This window comes from Phyllobates terribilis, unplaced genomic scaffold (assembly GCF_046119375.1).
Source record: "Phyllobates terribilis strain yellow unplaced genomic scaffold, ASM4611937v1 Scaffold_1__5_contigs__length_1240528914, whole genome shotgun sequence".
In the NCBI taxonomy this organism is placed as follows: Eukaryota; Metazoa; Chordata; class Amphibia; order Anura; family Dendrobatidae; genus Phyllobates; species Phyllobates terribilis.
The window spans coordinates 350,645,610-350,669,425 of NW_027362761.1; the positions used below are offsets into that span (position 1 = coordinate 350,645,610).

The window sequence follows — 23,816 nt, forward strand, 5'->3', positions numbered from 1 at the left end:
TCCCGCTGTGTATAGATGGCACCGTGCGGCCTCCCGCTGTGTATACACTGTGTTCCAAATTATTATGCAAATAATATTTTCTCAGATTTTCCCAAATTACCTATATGAATTGCAGTCATTGTAATTTTCCAGTCAAATAACTATTAGAGTACAATTGAAAGGTTTTTGTACAAACTGCCTATGATAACAGTATATTTTTAAAAAAATAAAAAACTCAAACTGCACTCAAAATGCATGTTCCAAATTATTATGCACAGCAGAGTTTTCAACCTTTTCATTTTAATAAAGAACAAAAAAATGGTCATTTTTGAAATTATAAGCATTAGCAGGTTATTACAAACTGAAATCAAACAGTTTTCAACTCAAAACTTTATTCTAGGTGATGTTACATTTGCACATAGGACCCCTTGTTCGAAAGGAGCTTCTGAACTCTCTTGTCCATTGAATTTGTCAGGTTTTGGATGGTTTCTGCTTTAATTGTTTTGCATGAGGACAGAAAACCCTCCCAGAGCTGTTGCTTAGATGTGAACTGCCTCCCATCATAGACACTCCTTTTGATGATGCTACAGAGGTTCTCAATGGGGTTGAGGTCAGGGGAGCATGGGTGCCACACCATAAGTTTGTCCCCTTTTATGCCCATAGCAGCCAGAGATGCAGATGCGTTATGTGCAGCATAAGACGGGGCATTATCATGCATGAAAATGATCTTGCTGCGGAATGCACGGTTCTTCTTCTTGAACAATGGAAGGAAGTGCTGTTTGAGAAACTCAACATACATTATGGAGTTCATCTTTACCCCTTCAGGGATCCTAAAAGGGCCGACAATCTCTCTCCCCATGATTCCAGCCCAAAACATTACTCCACCTCCTCCTTGTTAGCGAAGTAGCCGTGTTTGCATGGGGTGTCCATCAACTAGCCATCCTCCACTCCATCCATCTGGACCATCGAGATCATTTCATGCATGATAATGCCCCGTCTCATGCTGCACATAACACATCTGCATCTCTGGCTGCTATGGGCATAAAAGGGGACAAACTTATGGTGTGGCACCCATGCTCCCCTGACCTCAACCCCATTGAGAACCTCTGTAGCATCATCAAAAGGAGTGTCTATGATGGCGGGAGGCAGTTCACATCTAAGCAACAGCTCTGGGAGGGTATTCTGTCCTCATGCAAAACAATTAAAGCAGAAACCATCCAAAACCTGACAAATTCAATGGACAAGAGAGTTCAGAAGCTCCTTTCGAACAAGGGGTCCTATGTGCAAATGTAACATCACCTAGAATAAAGTTTTGAGTTGAAAACTGTTTGATTTCAGTTTGTAATAACCGGCTAATGCTTATAATTTCAAAAATGACCATTTTTTTGTTCTTTTTTAAAATGAAAAGGTTGAAAACTCTGCTGTGCATAATAATTTGGAACATGCATTTTGAGTGCAGTTTGAGTTTTTTATTTTTTTAAAAATATACTGTTATCATAGGCAGTTTGTACAAAAACTTTTCAATTGTACTCTAATAGTTATTTGACTGGAAAATTACAATGACTGCAATTCATATAGGTAATTTGGGAAAATCTGAGAAAATATTATTTGCATAACAATTTGGAACACAGTGTAGATGGCTACGTGCGGCCTCCTTCTGTGTATGGGAGGATTGTGGCAGCTCATATTGTGTGTAGGGTCTCATACTGTATATAGGGGATGTCAGCATACTTAATTGTGCTCAATATTAAGTCATACAATTAATGTAAAAAAAAATATTATATTTAATATATTAATATTGTGCCAAATTAATTTCAAGTGAACTATCACATGATCTATCACAGGGGATCATGTGACATGTCACGTGATACATCAGGTGTGTGTGTGTGTGGGGGGGGCTGCGCCTTCTAAACTGCCTGGGACCCTTGCTACTCTTAATCCACCCCTGATCAGACCCCAGACTGAACAGCTAAATGAATAGGCCCTTATTTTCAGGGTTTGGTCTGAGGTTTGATTTTTCGAGGATCTGATAACTTGGTGTTAGTTTACCCTAGCAGATAATCGTTTAAACGATGAACGATGCGATCGTAGCTCACGATGACGAAACGAGGTCAGACAAGTGTTTATATCAGACAAGATTCGTGAATGAAATGGTTGAATAGCGATTGTTTCATTATAACATCGTGGATGATGTGTTCAACAATCAAATTCCGTAAGTCTATTTATTTTGAATACATGAATTCATCAAGCATTGTACACACATTGATACTGTACAAAGAAAATTGATACAAATTAGCAAAGTGAACTTTTGTTTTACTATTCACAAATATTAGTTGTTCTAATGCTCCATCTGCTATTGAACTATTTATTGCCTTGGAACATGATCAACCCTATTTAGGACTTAAATTTCCCTTCCTCCTTTTTGCTGGACTAATCATTAAATTAGTGAGTAATCTTTTACTTTTTTCTGCTCGCCTAAATGATTTTGTGCATGTTTTTGTACACATGGCTCAGTCACTCAACCCATTCACATTACATCATTATTGTGAACGATGGGTTGCTAGCATTAGAATGTGACAGATTATCGGCCAGTGTAAATGCAGCTCTAGGATTCTAGTCTGGGGTCTGATAATTTTAAGGGCCAGTCTGGGATCTGATAATTTAGTATATATAACAAATTAGTGTTATGTTTACAAAAAAAAATCTCCATGATCTTCTGTATGGGATCAGTTAAAAGAACAGAAAAATTCTCCTGAGCCTTGGATTTTTCTTCCCTGACTTTCTACATTGCTCATCAAGTATAATCTGGTAATCATGTATTTATTCTTATTGCAGGATATCAGACTCTTATCGCTGTTCTACTATTCACCTTAATCTCTTCTCCAGTCAGCATCAGATAAATGTTGCTGTGACTTTATAATTCCCGACTGATAATACTGAAAACACAGACAAAGTCCATTGCATACAGTATATTCCACTTAATGTGGCACGGAACATAATTACATCAACATGACCACACATGAAGATATATCTACTAATGCTACTAAGATTGGGGGATTTGAATAATGTGGTAACGATCAATCCAGTTCTGACACATCGGTTGCCACACAACAGTATTTGTTGTGTGGCAGGAGTGGCTCTTAAACAATTAAAAAGTTTGCACCTCTTTTCTACTGTATTTTTGTTTAGGGCTCGTTCACACAAGTGTATTATATGGATGTTTGCTGTACATGTGCACCATAGAGAGAACACACAGACCCTTTGTAGGCAGTGTGTCAGTGCACCAATGGTCTGCGTGGAAAAAAAATCACTGCATGCATTATTCTTGTGTGATCTTTATGGACCAGACTAGTACGGGTAAATAGCAGGCAGCTCGTCCACAGCACTGCACACGGAGCCAGTCACATCTGCAATTTGCGTCCCTGACTGGCATGAGTTTTATTACAGCTTTCTGAACACGGCTTTAGAATTAGTGGCCTGATTGTTTAGTTTCTGGAGCACTGGGATATTTTAGATCAGTCGAGTACTTATAGTATTGTGCTTATAGTATCTGTAAGGCTAGGTTCCCAGCTTGGTATCATATACCTCTCTCCCTCCTATGATATTTTTATGTGAATACTGCTTTATAACACTAGATAATGTCATATATGCCTAACCTTCAGTCTTAACACTATGGTCCAGATTCCAGAAAGCTGTGCTCGGGAGTAAGATGTGCTAAATTCAATAAAATAAATCTATCACTAGCATTTTACCACATAGTCTGAAAGTATCATAATGTAGAGACAGAGACCCTGATTCCATCAATGTATCACATACTGGGCTGCTTACTGTAGTTTTGATAAAATCACTGTTTTATCAGCAGGAGATTATCACACGAGGACTAGTAAACCTGCTGCCATGCAGTCTTTTGTATTCATGAGTTCTGTATAACCCCGTCCACACCACTGATTGGAAGATTTCTGCTTATGCACAGGTGTGGGCGAGGTTATACAGAGCTCAGCATTCAGAGAACTCGTAGATCTGCAGCAGATAAAACCGTGATTTTATCAAAACTGCAGCAAGCAGCCCAGTAAGTTATAAATTGCTGAAATCAGGGTCACTGCCCTTACATCATGCCAATCTTAGATGCTGTAGCAAAACCCTGGTGATATATTTCCTTTAACCCCTTCATGACATTCGGTGTACATGTACAGTGCTGTGGGAGGTGCATTCCCGCAAACCGCCATACATGTCCGTGAAGATCGCGTGTGCTCATGCCAAGCTGGGCACTGCAATATACGGGCCCAACAATGTTCCAGGGCACTGCAATGTACTGGGAACTACAATGTACAGGCACTACAATGGCAGATTTACAATTTTCACTCAGCAACATCCACTGCTGCTTTTTTCTGGCAAACACCCATGGAGTCAAAATCTTCACTACACCTGTAGATAAATTCCCTGAGGAGTGTAATTTTCAAAATGGGGTCACTTGAGGGGAGATTCTGCTCTTCTGGCACTTAGGGGCTCTCTATATGGAGTCCGTAAACTATTCTACGACACTTTGTTCACTGAGAGTCAAATAGGGCTCGGTCCCTCCCGAGTCTCGCCGTGTGGCTAAGCAGTACTGTACAGTGACATATGGGGTTCTGCCAAGTGCAGCAGAATTTGTGTGACAAATTTTGGTGCCATTTTTAACCATTTCCCCAAGTGAAAATGTAAAATCTGGAACTAAAACTATTTTTTTGTGACAAAAATGTAATTATTCTTTCTTCACCATCCAATACTATAAAATACTGTGACACACCTGTAGTGTCAATATGATCACTGCACCCTTAGATGAATTTATTGAGAGGTGTAGTTTGTAAAATGAAATCACTTATTGGGGATTTTGCTGTTTTGGCACCTCAGAGGCTCTTCCAGTGTGACATGGCACCCGCAAACCAGAACAGCAAAATCTGCACTATAATATGGACTCATGCGTCCAAATAGTTGTTTTCCACCACATATGGGTCATCGTTGTACAATGTAGAAATTGCACAACAATTGTATGGTCCATGTTCTCCTATTACCCTTGTGAAAATGAAAAATTTGGGGCAGAAGCAACATTTTTGCAGGAAAAATTCATTTTTTAATTTTCATGGCTAACGTTATAAATTCTCTGAAGCACATGTGTGTTCAAGGTGCTCACCACAACTCTAGATACATTCCTTGAGGGGTGTAGTTTCCAAAATGGGGTCACTTGTGGGGGTTCCAATGTTTAGGCACATCAGGGGCTCTGCAAACGAGACATGGCATCCGCTATCTATTCCAGCCAATTCTGCGCTCCAAAAGTCAATTGGCTCTCCTTCCCTTCTGATTCCTGCCATGCGCCCAAACAGTAGTTTCCCCCCACCAATTGTATGTTTCATTTTCTCCTGTTACCCTTGAAAAAATGCAAAATTTGGGGCTAAATGAACATTTTTGTGGGAAAAATTTTAATGTTCATTTTTCCTTCCATATTGCTTTAATTTCTGTGAAGCACCTAAAGGATTAATAAACTTCTTGAATGTGGTTTTGAGCAACTTGAGGGGTGCAGTTTTTAAAATGGTATAACTTTTGGGTATTTTCTGTCATATAGTCCCTCATTCACTTAAAATATGATGTGGTCCCTAAAAAAATGGTTTTGTAAATTTTAGTTAAATACACAGTACACACATGCATACCAGTCAGATGAAGGCCAAAACAACACTCTTGGGTAAATGACGGTCAATGGAAGTATTAGGCTAGGTACACATAGAGGTTTTGGGAGGCGGAAAAATATGACGAGCTTTCGAAAATAAATCCACTTCTGGAAACTGCTTTTTTAGGCTGTGTGCCCACGATGCGTTTTTTAAGTGTTTCCGCAGTGGCACAAATGCTGCAGAAACGCTTAAAAACGCATGGTAGAGGGCCTGCCATGTTCCCCAATGATAATCCGCATGTGCTGTGTAATTTCTGCTGCGGATTATCATTGCGGAAAAAAACGCAGCACTACCAATTATTTTGCGGAAGCGCTGCGTTTTCGCCGCCATTGACTTTCATTGGAACGCATGGAATCCGCATCACTGCATCTGTACATGCGGAATCCATGCGTTCCAGTGTGCAGGTGGTACCCGGGTGTGGAGGACAGGAGACTCTCCTCCAGACCCGGGTACCATAGAACCTGTGAAAAAAAGAATAAAATAAAAAATAAATGTTATATTTACCTTCTGACGGCCCCGGGTCTCCTTGTCTTTACTTGCCGGTAACTTGCGGTGGACTGAAAGACCTGCGCTGACGTCATAGTCATGTGACGGCAGGTCCTTCAGTGTAGTGCACCGCGAGCTGCCGGCAGCCAGGAAGGAGCGAAGCAAGACTGCGGGGGCCATCGGAAGGCAAGTACAGATTTATTTTTTTATATTCTTTGGGGTCACACTATATAAATCCATGCCGGTTGCATGGATTTATATAGTGTGACCAAGTTGTCAAGCACTTTCCAAGTGATGCTAAAATCGCCTGGAAAGCGCTTGTCAACATGTGAAGTGTTCTTCACATGCGGAAATGCATGTGAAGAACGCTTCACAACCGCATGTCCCTGGCAGGAAAAACGCATGTACAATCCGCATGTACAATCCGCATGTGTTTTGTCTGGTAGGGAGATGCAGAAACGCTCAGGAAAAAATCCAGAGCATTTCTGCATCGTTGGCACATAGCCTTAGGCTTTCTTTTTTTAAATGTTTTTTTAAAAGAGGTTTTGGAAGTGTTTCTTTTCTGTACAGTGTTTTGAAATCTTTTGAGTTCACAGTATCAAGTCCGGAGAGGATTCCACGAGGAATTCACCTCCAACAACTGACATGTCACTTATTTTTTCCATTTTCATGGACAGTGAGCAGGAGGAGCTGCAGCTCATATTGTGGAACATCTTCGTTCCCTTCAGCATAAAGCAGTGTGTGTGTGTATGTGAGGTATGTGTAGTGTGTGTGTGTGTATGTGAGTTGTATGCAGTGTGTGCTGTCTGAGTGAGATTTGTATGTTTATATGAACGTTTGTTGTCCTGTATACATGTGCTGTGTGTAATGTGTATATCTACTGAACATTTGTTGTGCAGCATGTGTGTGCCGTGTACATGTGTGTATAAGTATGTGCCTTGTACATGTGTGTGTATAGTGTGTGCCGTGTACATGTGTGTGTATATTTGTGTATGTTTATATATATTATTGCATTATTCTAACTTGTATAAAAGGTAATAGTATATGTAGATGGTTGGGTATAACACACAGTGGCAGTATGTGACAGTGTGCGTGTGTGCGTGTGTGCGTGTGTGCGTGTGTGTGTGTGTGTGTGTGTGTGTAGCATCCACATTTATAAATCCTGGCAGCACAAATGAGAGCTCATAGGTGTAAACATGTCAGCAATCGTCTAACGAATGAGTAAAATGCTGCTCGTTCGTCGGGTGATTGGATTGTTTATGGCAGAACAAACATCATTGATCTCAGCAGCACATCGCCCGGTGTAAACTGCAGATATACTGCTGATAACATGAGATTGTAGGTGGAGAGATTGATCTATTAGTGATCGTTCTGTGCCCATCATTGTTAGTCAGCCAGTGTAAAGAGGTCGGGAAACAAGCACTGAAGAACTTCAATACTGTCAATCGCACTCATTTAATGGTCTGAGCTCAGCGCATATAACTGCAACCGCAATGTTTCTGTGTGATGGTGCAATATGTCAGCATTTAGGGCCACACATTAAACTTTTGCCTATGGCCCCACTTTGCCTAAAACCGGCCCTGACTGTAGGCTCAAGTCCCCTAGTATGACCTACAAAATATAAGATAAAAGGAAGAGTTATAAAATTAATTATCACTCTTAGAAGGTGAGAAGGAAAAAATTTAAAGCAAAGTGGGGTCCACTGGGACTGTCACCCACATAAACCTGGTACAGCATTGACATACAGACGGTGTGCCCGCCATACACATTAGACAAAAAGGCACAAAGCGATTGGCGGTCTGAAATTGGACATGCCGATCGACATCTTCCTAATAACTAGAATTAATTGTCTGGGGGCTTCATACACATTTTACTGTAGGCCAAACGGTTCAAACTCATCAATATCAGCAGGTGTGACCGGCGTTAGTCTAATATATATGGAGTATTAGTCTAAGGCCATGGCCCCACTATCAGTATTTGGTCAGTATTTGTTCTCAGGAGTGGGAGCCAAAACCAGGAGTGGGTGATAAATGCAAAATTTGTGCACTTATTTCTATTATACCTTTTCTCTGATTGTTCCTCACCTGGTTTTGTCTCCCACTCCTGAGAAAAAATACTGACCGAATACTGATAGTGGGGCTGTGGCCTAATGATGAAAGACCTCCAAAGAGACGCCAACAAACTAATCCCCTGAAACAATGTCAGTGAGGAGCGCAGAGCAGATGGCCGAGCTGTTCCCACAACAACCACTGTGCGGCGCTGTTCCGGTGATCAGGGGGGACATCCTGTGCAAGCGGCAGGACGGACGGAGGCTCCTCCCCGTGCGCTGCCCTCACCTGTGTGTACACGCCTCTATGCTCCCACACACGGCCATGCAGTTTCTGTAATACTTCTATTTCACCTCAGTAGATTAACTCTGTAGACGTGACGGCCATACTGCAGTACTGCGTGGGGTCCGCCGTGTACGTGTAACTGGTTATATAACCCACAATGGAGGCGCTGTGCTCCGGAATCTGCACACTTCGAGGTTGTTTACTAGGGCAGGACAGCGGCTCCCGCCCCTCCTCCGGGTGGAGTCCTCCACACACCATGACAGGCTGGAGAATGGGGTGAGCTTGGGTAAGCGGACACAGGGCGGGCCAGCACCTGCCCATCGGAATAAAACGGGCTGAGAGGATGTCTGCCGTGCCGGAGGAACACGGACCGGGGACACGTCTCGTCTCGTCCACGCTGTGTACACGCTGCAGTCTGAGGAGTCATGGCCAGTCTGGGCAAGAAGTCCATCATCTTCGGGGTGGTCGGCCTGCTGCTGGTGGCGTTGGGGGCAGTTCTGGTGTTTCTGGTTCCCGTTATCATGAAGCAGCAAGTGGAGAAGGTATGTGAGGGGGACACGCGTGGGGCTGACGTGTGTGCGGGGCATGCGCGCGCTGCTGACGCGTGGAGGGGCTGCCAGGGGTCTCATGACGCCAAGTTAACTGAGGCGACCCCGGCATCCTCTGTGGCCTCGGCAGCTGCTGACAGGAGACACGTCTCCCCCCGCGCGGCTCACAGTGGGCGCCTCTTATGTCCCAGTGAGATGTCGCACATTATACAACTGAGAATTTAACTTCTTTTTATTTTGACTTTAAAAGTTACTGCTGAATTTGTGTTTTTTGTCTATCTGCCAGTTTGTCAGTGACTTAAAACACTATGCAAAGTTGCTAAATTTGTGCACAACCTGCAGTTGAATAAAAATTAAACTTTCTTTGGTCCCAGCAAGGTCTGCCATAGAAAGTGGGTGAAGCAGGGGCGACATCAGGGCTGTGGATTCAATGGACCGACTCCTAAAATATATAATAAATTGGGTACAGTAGTTCAATTCTGTTTGTGGGGAATATTTTTTCATAAGGATTTGGGAGAGTTATGAAATGTCCCATTCCTGATCTAAGGGTCTAGACTTTTAGCTGAGAAAAATGTGTCCTACTGTAAATTTATCACTTAAACATGAGCCATGAATGAGGGAGTTGGAGTTGAAGGTTTGGCTTACTGACTGCACAGCTCTGGGTGACATGGGGGCTTGGCAACACCTGCATGTTTAATTCCTGGCCTGCAACGTGGCATAGCTTACCCCAAGGTATCCCTTTATTGAGAATGGCATGTAGCACGCCAGCCTTAATGGCTCTCTTCCTAGTGTTGGTTTTTTTTTTTTTTTTTTTTTTTTTTTTATTATAGTTTGCAGGGCTGGGGGCTCCCAGATGTTGTTGCCTAATGCATCATTTGCATTTTTTTTTTTTTTTTTAATGAAAAACCACAAATATACTCCAGCTGCCTTCCCGACTCCTGTGTTGCATTTATTTATTTTAATGTGCACCTAAAACTTTGGAGCAAATTTTATGACCTTTCAGTAGAACGTGTGTGTGTTTTTTTTGCGCAAGATGTGTGGAACAATTGTACCACCTTGATTGATTTTGGCACAAAAAAAAGTGAATACCACAAAACAAGGAAACAAGTCTGTATATAATCGGGCACTTAGTTGTGTTTAAAAGAGTACACTGTTGGGTCTTGTGGTCTGTGGATTTTCTTCACTGACTTTGTACATTGCTCAGTAAGTATAATCTGTATAAATGCTTACTGCAGGATATCAGACTCTTATCGCTGTTCTTCTATTCCCATTAATCTCTTCATCATTAGATAAATGTCGCTTTGACTTTTGCAATTCCTGACTGATTATAGTGTAAAAAAAACACAAAGTTCATCAAACTCCTGAAGACCTAAAATATTCCACACAATGTGGCACAGAACACAATTGCATCCATGCACCACAAAGTTGTGTTGGTAGATGGATCTGAATTGTGTGGGAATGATCACGCCTGGTCAAAATCATTGATTCACACAGCACAAAAATCTAATGGGATTAAGTATAAGACTTTTGTCACTTCCATGTTTTGGTTTACAGTTAGGCTATGTGCCCACGATGCAGAAATGAAGCAGAAAATTTCTGCATCTCCCTGGCAGAAAAAAACGCATGCAGATTGTGCATGCGTTTTTCCTGCAGAATACATGCGGATTCACATGCGTACCCACATGCGTTAACGCATGTGATTCCGCATGCGGACTGACAAGCACTTTCCAAGCGATAGCATCCCTTGGAAAGTGCTTGACAACTAGGTCACACTATATAAATCCATGCAAAAGGCATGGATTTATATAGTGTGACCGTAAAAATAAAAAAATAAAGCTATACTTACCCGCGATCCCCCGCCGCGTGTGCTGTCGCGCTCGTCCTGGCTTCTTCCGGGTTGCCGGCATCTCGCGAGACAGCCTGCGGTCACATGACCGCGACGTCATCTCAGGTCCTGGAAGGAGAAGCGCTGCTGGGGCCGCCGGACAGGTGAATATAAACTTTATCATTTTATTCTTACAGGTACAATGGTACCCAGGTCTGGATGAGAGTCTTCTCTCCTCTTCTCTCCTCCAGAACTGGGTACCATCCGCACATAGAGACGCATAAAATCCGCTTGTACAAATGTACAGACACGGATTCTATGCGTCTCAATGCAAGTCAATGGTGGCGCTTCCGCTGCTCTTCAGCAAAATTAATGAACATGCTGCGGATTTGTTTGCGCTGCGGAAAAATCCGCAGCATGTGCATTGACATTGTGGAATGCCATTGGTGACCATGGGGTGCGGATTACCATGCGTTTTTGATGCGTTTCCGCTGCGGAAATTCCGCAGCATAAACGCATGAAAAACGCATCGTGTGCACGCAGTCTTAGAGGTCCAAATGTTTAGACGTGTGTGTGTGTGTGTGTCTCCAGATCTAGGTTTCGGCAATGTCCCTTAGGGCTCATTCAGATGTCCAGTAAACGCAGTCTGAGCGCACACACTAACCTCAGGTCTGCTGATGTCAGCCTGGAGACCTGTGGCCAGTCTGTGGAGTGTTCTGTGATTGGACCAACTTTCTTGGCTAGCTGAATGAGCCTGTATTTTGGGGGAGAGAGTTCTGGTGTGTACCATTATGAGAGCTGGCTTCTCTTAAGTATGGCCGGTGACCAGCAGAAATCTGATTTTTGCACCACCTCTTTGGGTCATCCACAAAACATAATTTGGTAGTCTTCTTGCTTGCAATAGGAACTGATTTTTGCAGAGCCAGAAGCCATAAAGATAACGTTTCCATTTTAGTGATGGGTTGATGACGTTCTCTTTTTTTTTTTTTTTTTTTTTTTTTCCATGACTATTCAGGAGGAAAAAAAAAAAAAAAAAAAAAAGTGCTGCTATTCACTGTGAATGAACTGTCCATAGGCTACAGGCTTGTAGTGTTAGTACAGATGGAGAAGTCTTTTATGGTATATTTACACCAACTGATTTTTGTAAGTCTCTACCCATCTTTGACCATTTAATATACTGAACTTCAGATATGATCTATAATGGATCGTTCATTGTTCTTGGTAGCACAGGTCCTGTTTACATAGTTTCCGACAGCACAACGACCTATCTTTTGTGCATACCAAAAGATCATTTCACCCAACAAACGAGTGTAGTGATCGGCAGCTTTTTAGACCGCACTGTTATTGTGACATGAGCATTCGTATGAATGCTTGTTCACGATGATCATGCAGTGTAAATGGCTCTTGACACCCAGTTGCCAATGTATTATTCTTCCTAGAGATGCAAGAAGAGGGGACCGCACAATTTGAACTTCTGATATGCGACCCCATGAATCCTATGTACGCCCCTGCTTTCATCTTAAGCCTGGACAACCCCTTTTAAGAAAAAGAAACTGAAGACTCTGTAAGGCCAAGCTCACACAACCATGTTTTTGGTCCTAGTGCTGCTGTCCGTGGGGGAAAAAAAACCCCACAGCACTCAGAACAATATTAGTCAATTGGATTGTTCAGTTTTGTGTCCCCCCCCCCCCCCCCCCCCCCCTTTTATTTGTGTGAATTTGGCCTAAAACTGAGGAAACTATTCTTCCTCTGAAAATGTTCAAGGTCCCAGTAAACACTAGTTACATTTGACCAAACCTGCTGACAAGCAATAAGTATTGTGGCCTCTTGTTAGATTATGCCTTTGAATCTAAGTGCCCAAATTATTCTTCTGTCTGTTTTCGTAGGAGACAAGCTGCCACCAAAGTTGTATAACAGCAGCAGCTTGTACCCTTCCACCCATTTACAAAACGATAGGGCAGCACAGTGGCTTAGTGGTTAGCAACGCTGGGGTCCTGGGTTCAAATCCCACCAAGGGCAACATATGTAAGGATTTTGTATGTTCTCCCTGTGGGTGCGTGGATTTCCTCCGGGTTTTCTCCCACATTCCAAAAGACTTGCATATATGCAATCTAGATGGTCATCCTCGATGGGAACAGTGATGTCTGTAAAGCGCTGTGGAATATGATAGCGCTATATAAGCAAAGCATAACGATCAATAAATATTCGGCTGAATGTTCCTGTGTGTGTGCATAGGGCATCCGGGAGACTTGCTGAATGCTAGCTGCACATATGAGATAGCTGTCTGTCTATGTAGAAGCATTTGCTTCGGCCAGGCATTCATGTGTTTATAATAGTCACTGCAGGTCTCCTCTGGCATTGGCTTATCTCCTCTGAAAACCTAAGGATGAGGCATTGAAATTCTGACTGATTCCCGATCTCATCTGTCAGGGAAGAGTCTGGAGCCCCTCATACACATAGATGGTTGGTCAGTACCATAGAGAGTGGCAGGTTCACCTAATGTGAATGGGAACCTGGAGGTGTTTGTGCACCCTTTTTAGTCTAAAACTCTATGGTATGTTTCGTACACTGTCAGTCAGAGCCATTTTTTTTTTAAATTCACTTTTGTTCGTGGGAACACCCCTTTAACTGAGGCTCCGATCCATGAGAGAACTGAGGAGAGCAAACACAATTGATTAGACAAACACCATTATCTAAGGGCACCATGCATAGTTACAGCAGTTTGTGCAGTGTGATATTGTATTATGAAAATGTGGGGAGTTGTACATCTTATTCTTCAATCGTATGATATGGTAATGTATACAGATATTGCACACCCTTGGGCGATCACACCATAATGGTACGATGCAGAGTCACTAAGCTTTTTACATAATCAGAACATATAACAAAACAGGTTTCTGATGGTGTAATAACTTTACACCTTGTCATGATGCATTACCAACTTTTGGGAAAATCTGTCTAATACTTGGATATTGGCCTAATCACATAAGTCTAGTAGTAATAGAGCCTTCTGATATTGCTGTGGTTAAATCCAACCTGCAGCACTACAGTTTTTTAGTAGGAAAGTTAAGTCTGCCAATAATGAGGTCAGACATGGTGAAACACATAAAGACCGAATCATCCGTGTAATTTTAGTCATTGGGGTGTGGTGATGCGTTTTGAGAGAAAACAAATGTAAAACCTCCTACCTAATGAGTAAGTCTCTTGTACATCACGTATGGGAGATGTACCCTCTCTTATGCCTCTGTAGAAATAAAGGGAGAGGCTAAATGTTATGGATCTTCTTTCTTCTCCTTCCATTGTGCAATGATGTAGTTCTCCTATAACTTCTAAAGGTTAAATGATCTTTGGTGTGTATGTGTTTTTTTTTTGTTAGAAATTGAGGACTCATTTCTTGCTACTTCTGAAGGGGGGACGGGACAGGTTAATTAAACTTCTTTAAAACATCCACGCTAATGTCAAGAATCTTCAATGGGGTTAAAGCAAGAAGAGTAATAGATAACTTTACAAAGAAATGATGGCGCTAAAGTTGGGAATTTGGGAACATTCATACTACTTGCAGGCTGACTACAGAAAATGTTCCAACTTGCCCTATCTGTTTTGACTTTGCCAAAGGCAAATTTTGAAAAGGATCTCATTTCACCATGTAAACGTATGCATCTTGCACATATACAGCCTTGTATTACACTGTCCTGGAAACGGAGGTCTGCAACCTCTGGTCCAGTTCTGTTCACCATTCTATGTGCCAAAGTTTAAATAAACATCTGACCTAAATGCTTTTGACCTTGTTTTTCGAAACTTCCAAAAAAGGCATGTGATAGATTATCCTAATTAGCTTGCTAAACATGTGTCCTGTGAATGTTTTTATATTGATAAATTGTAACTGTTACACTTGGTGTGTAATCTAAGCCTAGGTTTCCATGAGTGTTGCAGATATTTGGGGGGGGGGGGGGGGGGGGGGGGTGTGTGTGTGGTGTTTTTTTTTTTTTTCTTCTGTAATACAGTATCTTGTATTTGAGCATGGGAAAGGGTGCAGATGACCAATGAAGGCTAGTAGGAGCCAGCTGAATATCTTATTGAAAACTACTTACAGAAAGCGGCATAAAAATTGCAAATATATAATATTGGTTTTATCCATATTGCTGCATATAATGGGACTACTCGTCGTGGACATGATACAAAAGGGGGAAGGCAGAGAACCTAAACCGATGATCCAAGAAGTACATTCAAAATGTTGAAAATATAACAAGCTTTATTAATTAAAATTGTACAATCAGGTAGGGGAAATACAGGAGCACACGTGCAATTTGACAAAATGTGCAAGGGGCGCACAGAGTAGATGCAATATTGTATAATACTAGCTATTGAACCCGTTCTATGCCTGGGTGGCAAGCATTTTTATTGGTATATGCTCCACCATCCTGTTTCGTGCTGCCCCCATCCGGAGGCCAGAGGAGGAGTGTGGCGCGTGCCCATACCGCGCTGTCTGGCGCCATTTTGTTGATGACACACTGCAAATGTGTCTTCACTAAAATGGCGCCGAATAGCGCACTATGTGCATTCGTTGATTCCAACACCGCAGTATTTCCCCGGCTTCCAGCCCGAACAGAGGCGCCGTAGCAACACTCCGGGTCAGGTTTGTACTTATGGCACCTTCGATCGTGGTATGCGTACAGTGCCTACGCATACTGCGATCTCTGGCACCATATGCTCCTCTTGCCTGTAACGGCTGAGTGTGTTCTGTCTGGAGCCATTCTGCGCAGTCTATAGAGGCTTTGGACTGAAGGACTCATCTCTGGTTATATTATAGATAAGGGTATCAAACGCCTGTATACACTTAATGTATGCTATAACACAAATAAACCCGCAGTGCAAGCCAAGTAATAAGTGTCCATGTGGACCTAGGTAAAGGTAATATAGCATGAAGCAATATCCAATGGTGAGACCACTAATTACCTAAGGCAAGTACTATACACTGCAGGGGCTCCAACTGCCTGCGCATCCTTACCTAGGTCCACATGGACACTTGATGATATTAATTACTTGACTTGCACTGCAGGTTTATTTATTTGTGGTATAGCGTGTATACAGGTGTTTTCGATGCCCTCATATAGATTGTAAGCTTGCAAGCTGGGCCCTCACTCATCCTGTAACTGTTAAAATGTGATGCATTGTATTGTTTATATGGTCTGTCACTACTTAATTGTAAAGTGCTGCGGAATATGTTGGCGGTATATAAATATTATTACATAATATTGTGTCTACTCTGAGTCCCTTGCACATTTTGTCAGATTGCACGTGTGCTCCTGTATTTCCCCTACCTAATTGTATAATTTTAATTAATAAAGCTTGTTATATTTTCAACATTTTGAATGAACGTCTTGGCTCGTCGGTTTAGGTTCTCTGCTTCCCCCTCCCCTCTCAAATATTTTATCGGTAGTAAGCCAGAGATGCACAAGACTTCTTTTTTTTATTCAATGAAAACTGAGTGATCATACATGAGGAATGTCATGCTGGAAGCAAAAATTCTCTTGCTGTTTTAGCAGGTACAGAATAGTTAGCTTCATCCCCTGCTCCTCCGAGCTCTGAACACTTTTGACCGTTACTGGCCTTCGGCGGTGAGATTTTGGTTACTAGGGTATAATGCTTCCGGTCTGTCTTTTCATATAGAGGACCAACAATAATAAAATATATACAGTACAGACCAAAAGTTTGGACACACCTTCTCATTTAAAGATTTTTCTGTATTTTCTTGACTTTGAAAATTGTACATTCACACTGAAGGCATCAAAACTATGAATTAACACATGTGGAATTATATACTTAACAAAAAAGTGTGAAACAACTGAAAATATGTCTTATATTCTAGGTTCTTCAAAGTAGCCACCTTTTTGCTTTGACTGCTTTGCACACTCTTGGCATTCTCTTGATGAGCTTCAAGAGGTAGTCACCGGAAATGGTCTTCCAACAATCTTGAAGGAGTTCCCAGAGATGCTTAGCACTTGTTGGCCCTTTTGCCTTCACTCTGTGGTCCAGCTCACCCCAAACCATCTCGATTGGGTTCAGGTCTGGTAACTGTGGAGGCCAGGTCATCTGGCGTAGCACCCCATCACTCTCCTTCTTGGTCAAATAGCCCTAACACAGCCTGGAGGTGTGTTTGAGGTTATTGTCCTGTAGAAAAATAAATGATGTTAACCTGTGATTTCTGAGGCTGGTGACTCGGATAAATTTATCCTCAGAAGCAGAGGTGACTCTTGGTCTTCCTTTCCTGGGGCGGTCCTCATGTGAGCCAATTTCTTTGTAGCGCTTGATGGTTTTTGCAACTGCACTTGGGGACACTTTCAAAGTTTGCCCAATTTTTCGCACTGGCTGACCTTCATTTCTTAAAGTAATGATGGCCACTCATTTTTCTTTACTTAGCTGCTTTTTTCTTGCCATAATACAAATTCTAACAGTCTATTCAGTAGGACTATCAGCTGTGTATCCACCTGACTTCTGCACAACTGATGGTCCCAACCCCATTTATAAGGCAAGAAATCCCACTTATTAAACCTGACAGGGCACACCAGTGAAGTGAAAACCATTTCCGGTGACTACCTCTTGAAGCTCATCAAGAGAATGCCAAGAGTGTGCAAAGCAGTCATCAAAGCAAAAGGTGGCTACTTTGAAGAACCTAGAATATAAGACATATTGTTATGCACACGCCCGGACTGACTGGCGTGTGCGGGTGTTGTGGTTCCACTGGACCATGGACCGGAGAGTGCCTGGAGGGGCATGACTAAGTATCTGGCCGATCCGACCAAGGTGGCACGACGGCATACGACGCCAGTGCACCAGGGAGAAACCGGGCAGAGGGACCAGGTGCTACTCCAGGTCAAACTCCGGACACGGGGGTTGACTCACACTGGGATTACTGGAACAGGCAGGTTAGGCTGGCACAGACTGGTGGATGTAAGCAAACACGGCAGGTATGCAGAGGGGTGGATACAGGCGAGTATGCAGGCAGGGAGGTACTGGCCGAAAGGACGGGCTGGAGCACAGAAAGGTTAAGACCCAGTACAGACTGGGCCACAGAACTGCAGATGCGGTAGACAACCACAGCAGAGAGGGAACGCCCGAAGCGGTGGGCAAGAACAGAGCAGGACGGGGCTGCAGGAGCAGCGGGCAGAAGCAGGACAGGACTGCCGAAGCAGCGGGCAGAAGCAGGGCAGGACAGGACTGCCGGAGCAGCGGGCAGAAGCAGGGCAGGACAGGACTGCCGGAGCAGTGAACAAAAGGGTCAGAGCGGAGCAAGGCTGCCGGAGCAGTGAGCAAAAGGGTCAGAGCGGAGCAAGGCTGCGGAGCAGTGAGCAAGGAGTCAGAGCAGGCTAGAACCGCCGGAGCGGTAAGCAAAGGGGTCAGAGCAGGCTAGAACCGCCGGAGCGGTGAGCAAAGGAGTCAGAGCAGGCTAGAACCGCCGGAGCGGTGAGCAAAGGAGTCAGAGCAGGCTAGAACCGCCGGAGCGGTGAGCAAAGGAGTCAGAGCAGGCAAGGCTGAGTAGGGTGGACAGGGCTCTGTTCACACGGAACAGACAGGAAGGGAAAGGCAGAGCCAGACACCCACAGGGTACTTGCAGAGAAGTAGCGAGTGGACCACAAACTCACAAACGGGAGTACAGAGACAACAAGCAGGAGTTAGGTACGAGTTCAGACTCTGCAGAAAAAGGAAAGGAACGGACATAGAGGCAAAACAGGTAAAGGATAGGAGAGAGTTCAGACTGGAACTGAGTGTACGGAGGAGACCGACACTGCAGCGGAATACAGGAGCGGGTCTGGGAATACGGCCCCCAGAGAGGCAGGACGAACAGGCAAGGAGCGTGTTCAGACAGGACAGACAAGATACAGGAGCGGGTCTAGGTAATCGGCCCCTAGAAGGCGGGAGGAACAGGCTAGGAGCGTGTTCAGACAGGCCTGGAAATACAGCCTCCAGGATAGGCAGACAAGAGAACACAGAACGGGACCTGGCACCTTCAGAGTGCAAGCACACACTGAATGAAACACTATGCTCAGGCAGGAATAGATGGGAGCAGCTGAGCTATATACCAGGTGACAGACAGCAATAGGCTGAGGACGCACAAGGGGTGTGACCCACAGCAGGTACAAAAAGCAGGAAGTGATCGGGCGCCGCCCTTAAGCAGCAGAAACAGACACAAACAGACAGCATGGAGGGAAGCCAGAGAGACATTCTGGACTGGAGATCAAGTGCGCGCTCTTGCACAGTGGGAGATGGACCACCATGCAAGGACGCCGCCAGGTATGTTACACATATATTTTCAGTTGTTTCACACTTTTTTGTTAAGTATATAATTCCACATGTGTTAATTCATAGTTTTTGATGCCTTCAGTGTGAATGTACAATTTTCAAAGTCATGAAAATACATAAAAATCTTTAAATGAGAAGGTGTGTCCAAACTTTTGGTCTGTACTGTATATTGTTAAAATCATCTTCAAATAAGCAAATTCAGATTCACTATGAAATGCTAATCTGGATTCTGTAAACTAATTGCTAGATTGGTGTTTGGCATCTTTAAATTTCTACTTCCATTTGCCAATTTCTAAGCTCAAGTACCTAATAAAGGTGTTCACAAATCCTCTACAGTGACCTAGTTCTGGCTGGTTTATATTGGGCACTTAAAGACATTTCTATATCATTTCACAGGTGTATATACCATAATTTTTATATTTTTTTTTCCAGTGGTAGAATTAATGGCTCGACATTATACTTGTCTTGTGTTCTGCTGCTTTGTCTTGTATTCCTCCTTCAGATCACAGATGTAGCTTGTGCTGGACACCAAATTTCTCATGTTGAGCTGGACATGGTAGTAATAGTGGCTGCAGAGGTGGGGTGAATATAATATATATATATATATATATATATATATATATATATATATATATATATATATATATATATATATATATATATATATATATATATATATATATATATATATTTGACCAATTATAAGCGGGCTACAACATTCAAAGAATTCCCCCCCCCCCCCAACCATTGCTTAGAGCCGGTTTCTCAGTGTTTGATGTACTCACTTATGTCTGTTGTAGGGACAGCGCTGATCTGGGCGAGTACATCTTGCACATGAGTAACCTGTCTATTCTGGACTAATTCTGTGCAAGATGTAATGAGACCGTGCTCTGAACTTACTGCAGAGAAATTATAGGTTCAGTACAACAGACTTGTGTGATATTGACACCTCTCCAGACAACTGTGGGGGATGGGCAGTACTGACCTAAGGTTTTCTAAAAGTGCAGGAGGTGAGACCAGCAGATCAGAACTGTATCGCTGCATCTCACACACTGAGGTCTTCTCTAAGCTATGGTGGGGACATGTTCTTTTCTGCTATGTTGTTGCCTGCTTATGATTGGTCAGCCTCATAAAGGGACTCTTTATGTCAGCACAGAATTACTGTTCAAATCAAGTACAGGCGTTCTGTGCATCATGTCAGGGCCAATCATTTAAGTGCAGCTTTCCACCTGCTTGTTTTCTATCAATCTCCTCCCTTCTCTGGTTCTATGAAGCCAAAGCTATTAATCAAATAAAGGAGGAGGGTGAAGATGGTGGGAAGGTGTATTTAAATACTTGGCCCCGCCATGAAGCACCGAGTGGCGGGACTTTGTTTGAACAGTCATTCTGTGCTGATAGTCCCTTCCAGGGCTGTGGAGTCGGTATAAGATGGACTATCTCGGACTCCTAAAATATATAATAAATTGGGTACAGTAATTAATGTAGTTTGTGGGGAATATTTTTTTTCATAAGAATTTGGGAAAGTTATGAAATGTCGTATTCCTGATCTTGGGGTCTAGACTTTTAGCTGAGATGAATCTGTGCTACAGTAAATTTATCACTTAAACATGAGCCATGTATGAGGGAGTCAGTGTCATGAAAATTGAGGAGTCGGAGATTTGGCTTATGGACTCCACAGCCCTGGTCCCTTCAACAAAAGTTAACTCGTTTATTCGGTCACCCATGACAGCACCATGAGAGAGGGGATCCTCCCACCAAGGACAGGAAACCCACAGGCTTAAAAGGGCGGCACATCTCTTGCTTGTTTGGTAACCAGTCAGGCTTACCTGGAAAGAAGACCTTCCTGTCCCAGACCTGACCGGCCTGTTCAGGCAGAGATGCATTCTCTGCCAGTGTGGGACTCCTGGAGGCGCCACAGTGGGCTCAGGGGGGCCTGCTCCGTGAGTGGTGGTTAAGATGAGCCGGCCTCTCCTGGCTGGGGATGGACCGCTCAAGCGTGGCTCGGATGGCGGCGAACTCCTGTTTCCGCCTCTTCCCGGTATGGCAGCAGGAAGTGGGGTCATGCCGGCGTGTGACACGGCAGGCTCCGCCTGAAGACGCAGCGGGCCAAGATGGCAGCCCACATACTCACCCACGGGAACGGAGGGTTCCAGCCGTATACACGCCGGAGGGGGCGTGTTCGCCGAGGGGAAGGGTTCCCCATGGGGGAGCCTATCCAGCCATGCAGAGGGTCTACTGACCCAAAGGTACCAGGCAGTCTAATTTTAAAAAGCATTGGCTTCACTGTTGGGGTGCTTCCCAGCTCTTCACGATTCCATGATGAGCCATTCTGAGCAGCGTTTGCCGCAGCAGGAGCAACATGTGCTGCTGTCTGTGGAGCCCCAGGAACAAGTGGTCCAGCGCTGCTCTCATTCTAATGGAGGGAGCAGCCGTTCCACAGGGAGGCATTGATCTACGAGGTCCAGGCAGAAAGATTCAAGCAGGAGGAAGATCTCTGCAGCCCCAAGAGTAAACCCTCCGGTTGAGAGAGATCTGTCAGTGTGCCCTATGTAAAATTCCCCTTGCCAGACTCTTGCCTTCGAAAACTGTCGGTCATGTATTGATAAAACTCTGGCTGAAGAAACCCCCAATTTCTCCTCCAGGATTAAGAAAGGCAAGGCCCTCTCCAAAAAAAAAAAAAAAAAGCAGAGTAGGGATCCTTCTCCGGTATCCGAAGATTCCACAGTTCCTATAGACCCTGAAAATTCGGATGATTCTTCTCCTGATAGCGACTCGGGTCGTCATTGCTTTCCCCTAAACGAAGTAGACTCCGTGGGTATCGTGGATGCTAGGGCAGAGAAATCTGTTGAAGATAGGAAGTTTGGGGGCTAGACCAAAGGAGAAAAAAAAAATGTTTTCCCCTAAGTAGTAAAATCCAAGGGTTAATTCAGAGAGTAGCGTCATGTTCCTCTTGGTCTAAAGCCCCTAAACTAGATGTGGCCATAACCAAAGCCTCCAAGAAATCCTCTCTACCCTTCGACATGGGAGCGTTGAAGGATCCGCTTGACAGAAGAGCAGATGCCTTTCTAAAAGGAACATGGGAGACTGCGGCGGGGGCCTTAAAGCTGGCAGGTTGGATCAGATGGAGTCACAGTTAAAGGAGGAAGTAGCAAGGAGTCAAATCTTGTCCTCAATACCTCATGTTCAAGGTGCTGCAGCCTTTCTTGCTGATGCCTCAGCAGCCTCGGTAAGTCTGGCAGCAAGATCATCTGCTCTCTCAAATTCTGCACGTCGAGCCCTTGGTTAAAGTGTTGGCCAGGGAACATTCAGGCCAGGTCCAGGCTGTGTTCCATTCCTTGTGAGGGAGAATATCGGTTCGGTCCCACAATGGATGAGATACTCAAAGGCAGGAGATTCTAAAAAGAATTCAATCAGTACCCATGCCTAGCTACAAACTGTCACTTCAAAAAAAGTTTATTCGTAGGAGGCCAGAGAAGGACCAGGACAAATACGAGGAGCGCAGACCAAGAGGTAGAGGACTGCCATTTGGATCCTCCTCCCAGGGAACCCAAAAGTCAGGGCAATGACGCTTGGCCCAGGTGGGGGGGGGGGGGAGGCTTTCCTCCTTTTTCCCAGCCTAGACGCGCATCACTGCTAGCGGATGGATCCTCTGTCTTGTGAAGTCAGGGCTGAAGTTAGATTTTTCTTCCCTACCTTGGGGTAGATTTGATTACCCCCGCTCACTCCAGAGCAGCAGCTATACCTCCAGCAGGAGGTTCATGACTTAATGCAAAGTCAGTCCTGGTGGAGTTTCTTTTCTGGTTATATGGCGGTCTTAGATCTCAAAGATGTGTACTACCATGTACCCATTCATGCAGATTACCAAAAATACTTAAAGCTAGCAGTGACTATGGGAGGTTTAAAAGCTTCCAGTACACATCCCCCCCCCCCCCACACCCCCCCCATCTCCCCTTAGGACTAGCCATAGCATCCAGGGTTTTCACTAAAGTAGTGGCTGAGGCTGTGGCTCATGTTAGGGGATGATGAATGTCCTTTTTCTCTGGTGGCTAGATGACAAAAACCTGTCCAGTGCGGGGTTCCCTGGGGGGTGAGCCCTTCCTGTGTGTTGGTTACTGATGCAAGTCCATTGGGTTGGGAAGCGCATCTAGAAGAACTAGTCCAGGGGATTTGGTATTAGGAGAATTTTTTTTTTTCTTTTTCACTTCCTTCTGACCAAAGAGTTATTGGCGATTGATAAAGCGGTGAACAGATTCCTTGCAGGGCCAGGACATCAGGGTGTTCTCAGACAACCGTGTAGCCGTGGCTTATATAAACCACCAAGGGGGTACACTATCAAAATCCCTAATGAAAGTGGCCGACAAGCTGTTGCAAAAGGCAGAAAAACATCTACATTCCCTTACTGCCTTTCACATAAAAGGAAGCAAAAACGCTAAAGGCCCCGTCACACTAGGTGACGCTACAGCGATCCTGACAACGATACGACCTGTCGGGGATCGTTGCTTCGTCGCTATGTGGTCACTTGTGAGATGTCAAACAGTCAGATCTTCCCAACGACGCAGCAACGATGCGGCGACCCGTAGTGACCTGTATAACGATGCACGCCTATGTGTTTCTGTGTCTGAGTTGCCAACGAGGTCGTTGG

At 44.0% G+C, this 23,816-nt stretch overlaps 1 protein-coding gene across 3 annotated transcripts in view; it reads left to right on the forward strand.

Moving 5' to 3' along the window:
- The first annotated feature begins 8,717 nt into the window (after nucleotides 1-8,717).
- The window catches only part of SCARB1 (scavenger receptor class B member 1), a 129,306-nt gene continuing 114,207 nt past the window's right edge, over nucleotides 8,718-23,816 (forward strand). For 2 of the 3 annotated variants that reach the window (XM_073676150.1, XM_073676149.1), the window contains exon 1: nucleotides 8,719-9,042. In XM_073676150.1, coding sequence (XP_073532251.1) covers nucleotides 8,926-9,042 — 117 coding nt within the window. In that variant the 5' untranslated portion in view covers nucleotides 8,719-8,925. Of the gene's footprint in view, nucleotides 9,043-23,816 lie in introns of all 3 variants that reach the window. The other variant, XM_073676151.1, reaches the window with a different exon arrangement.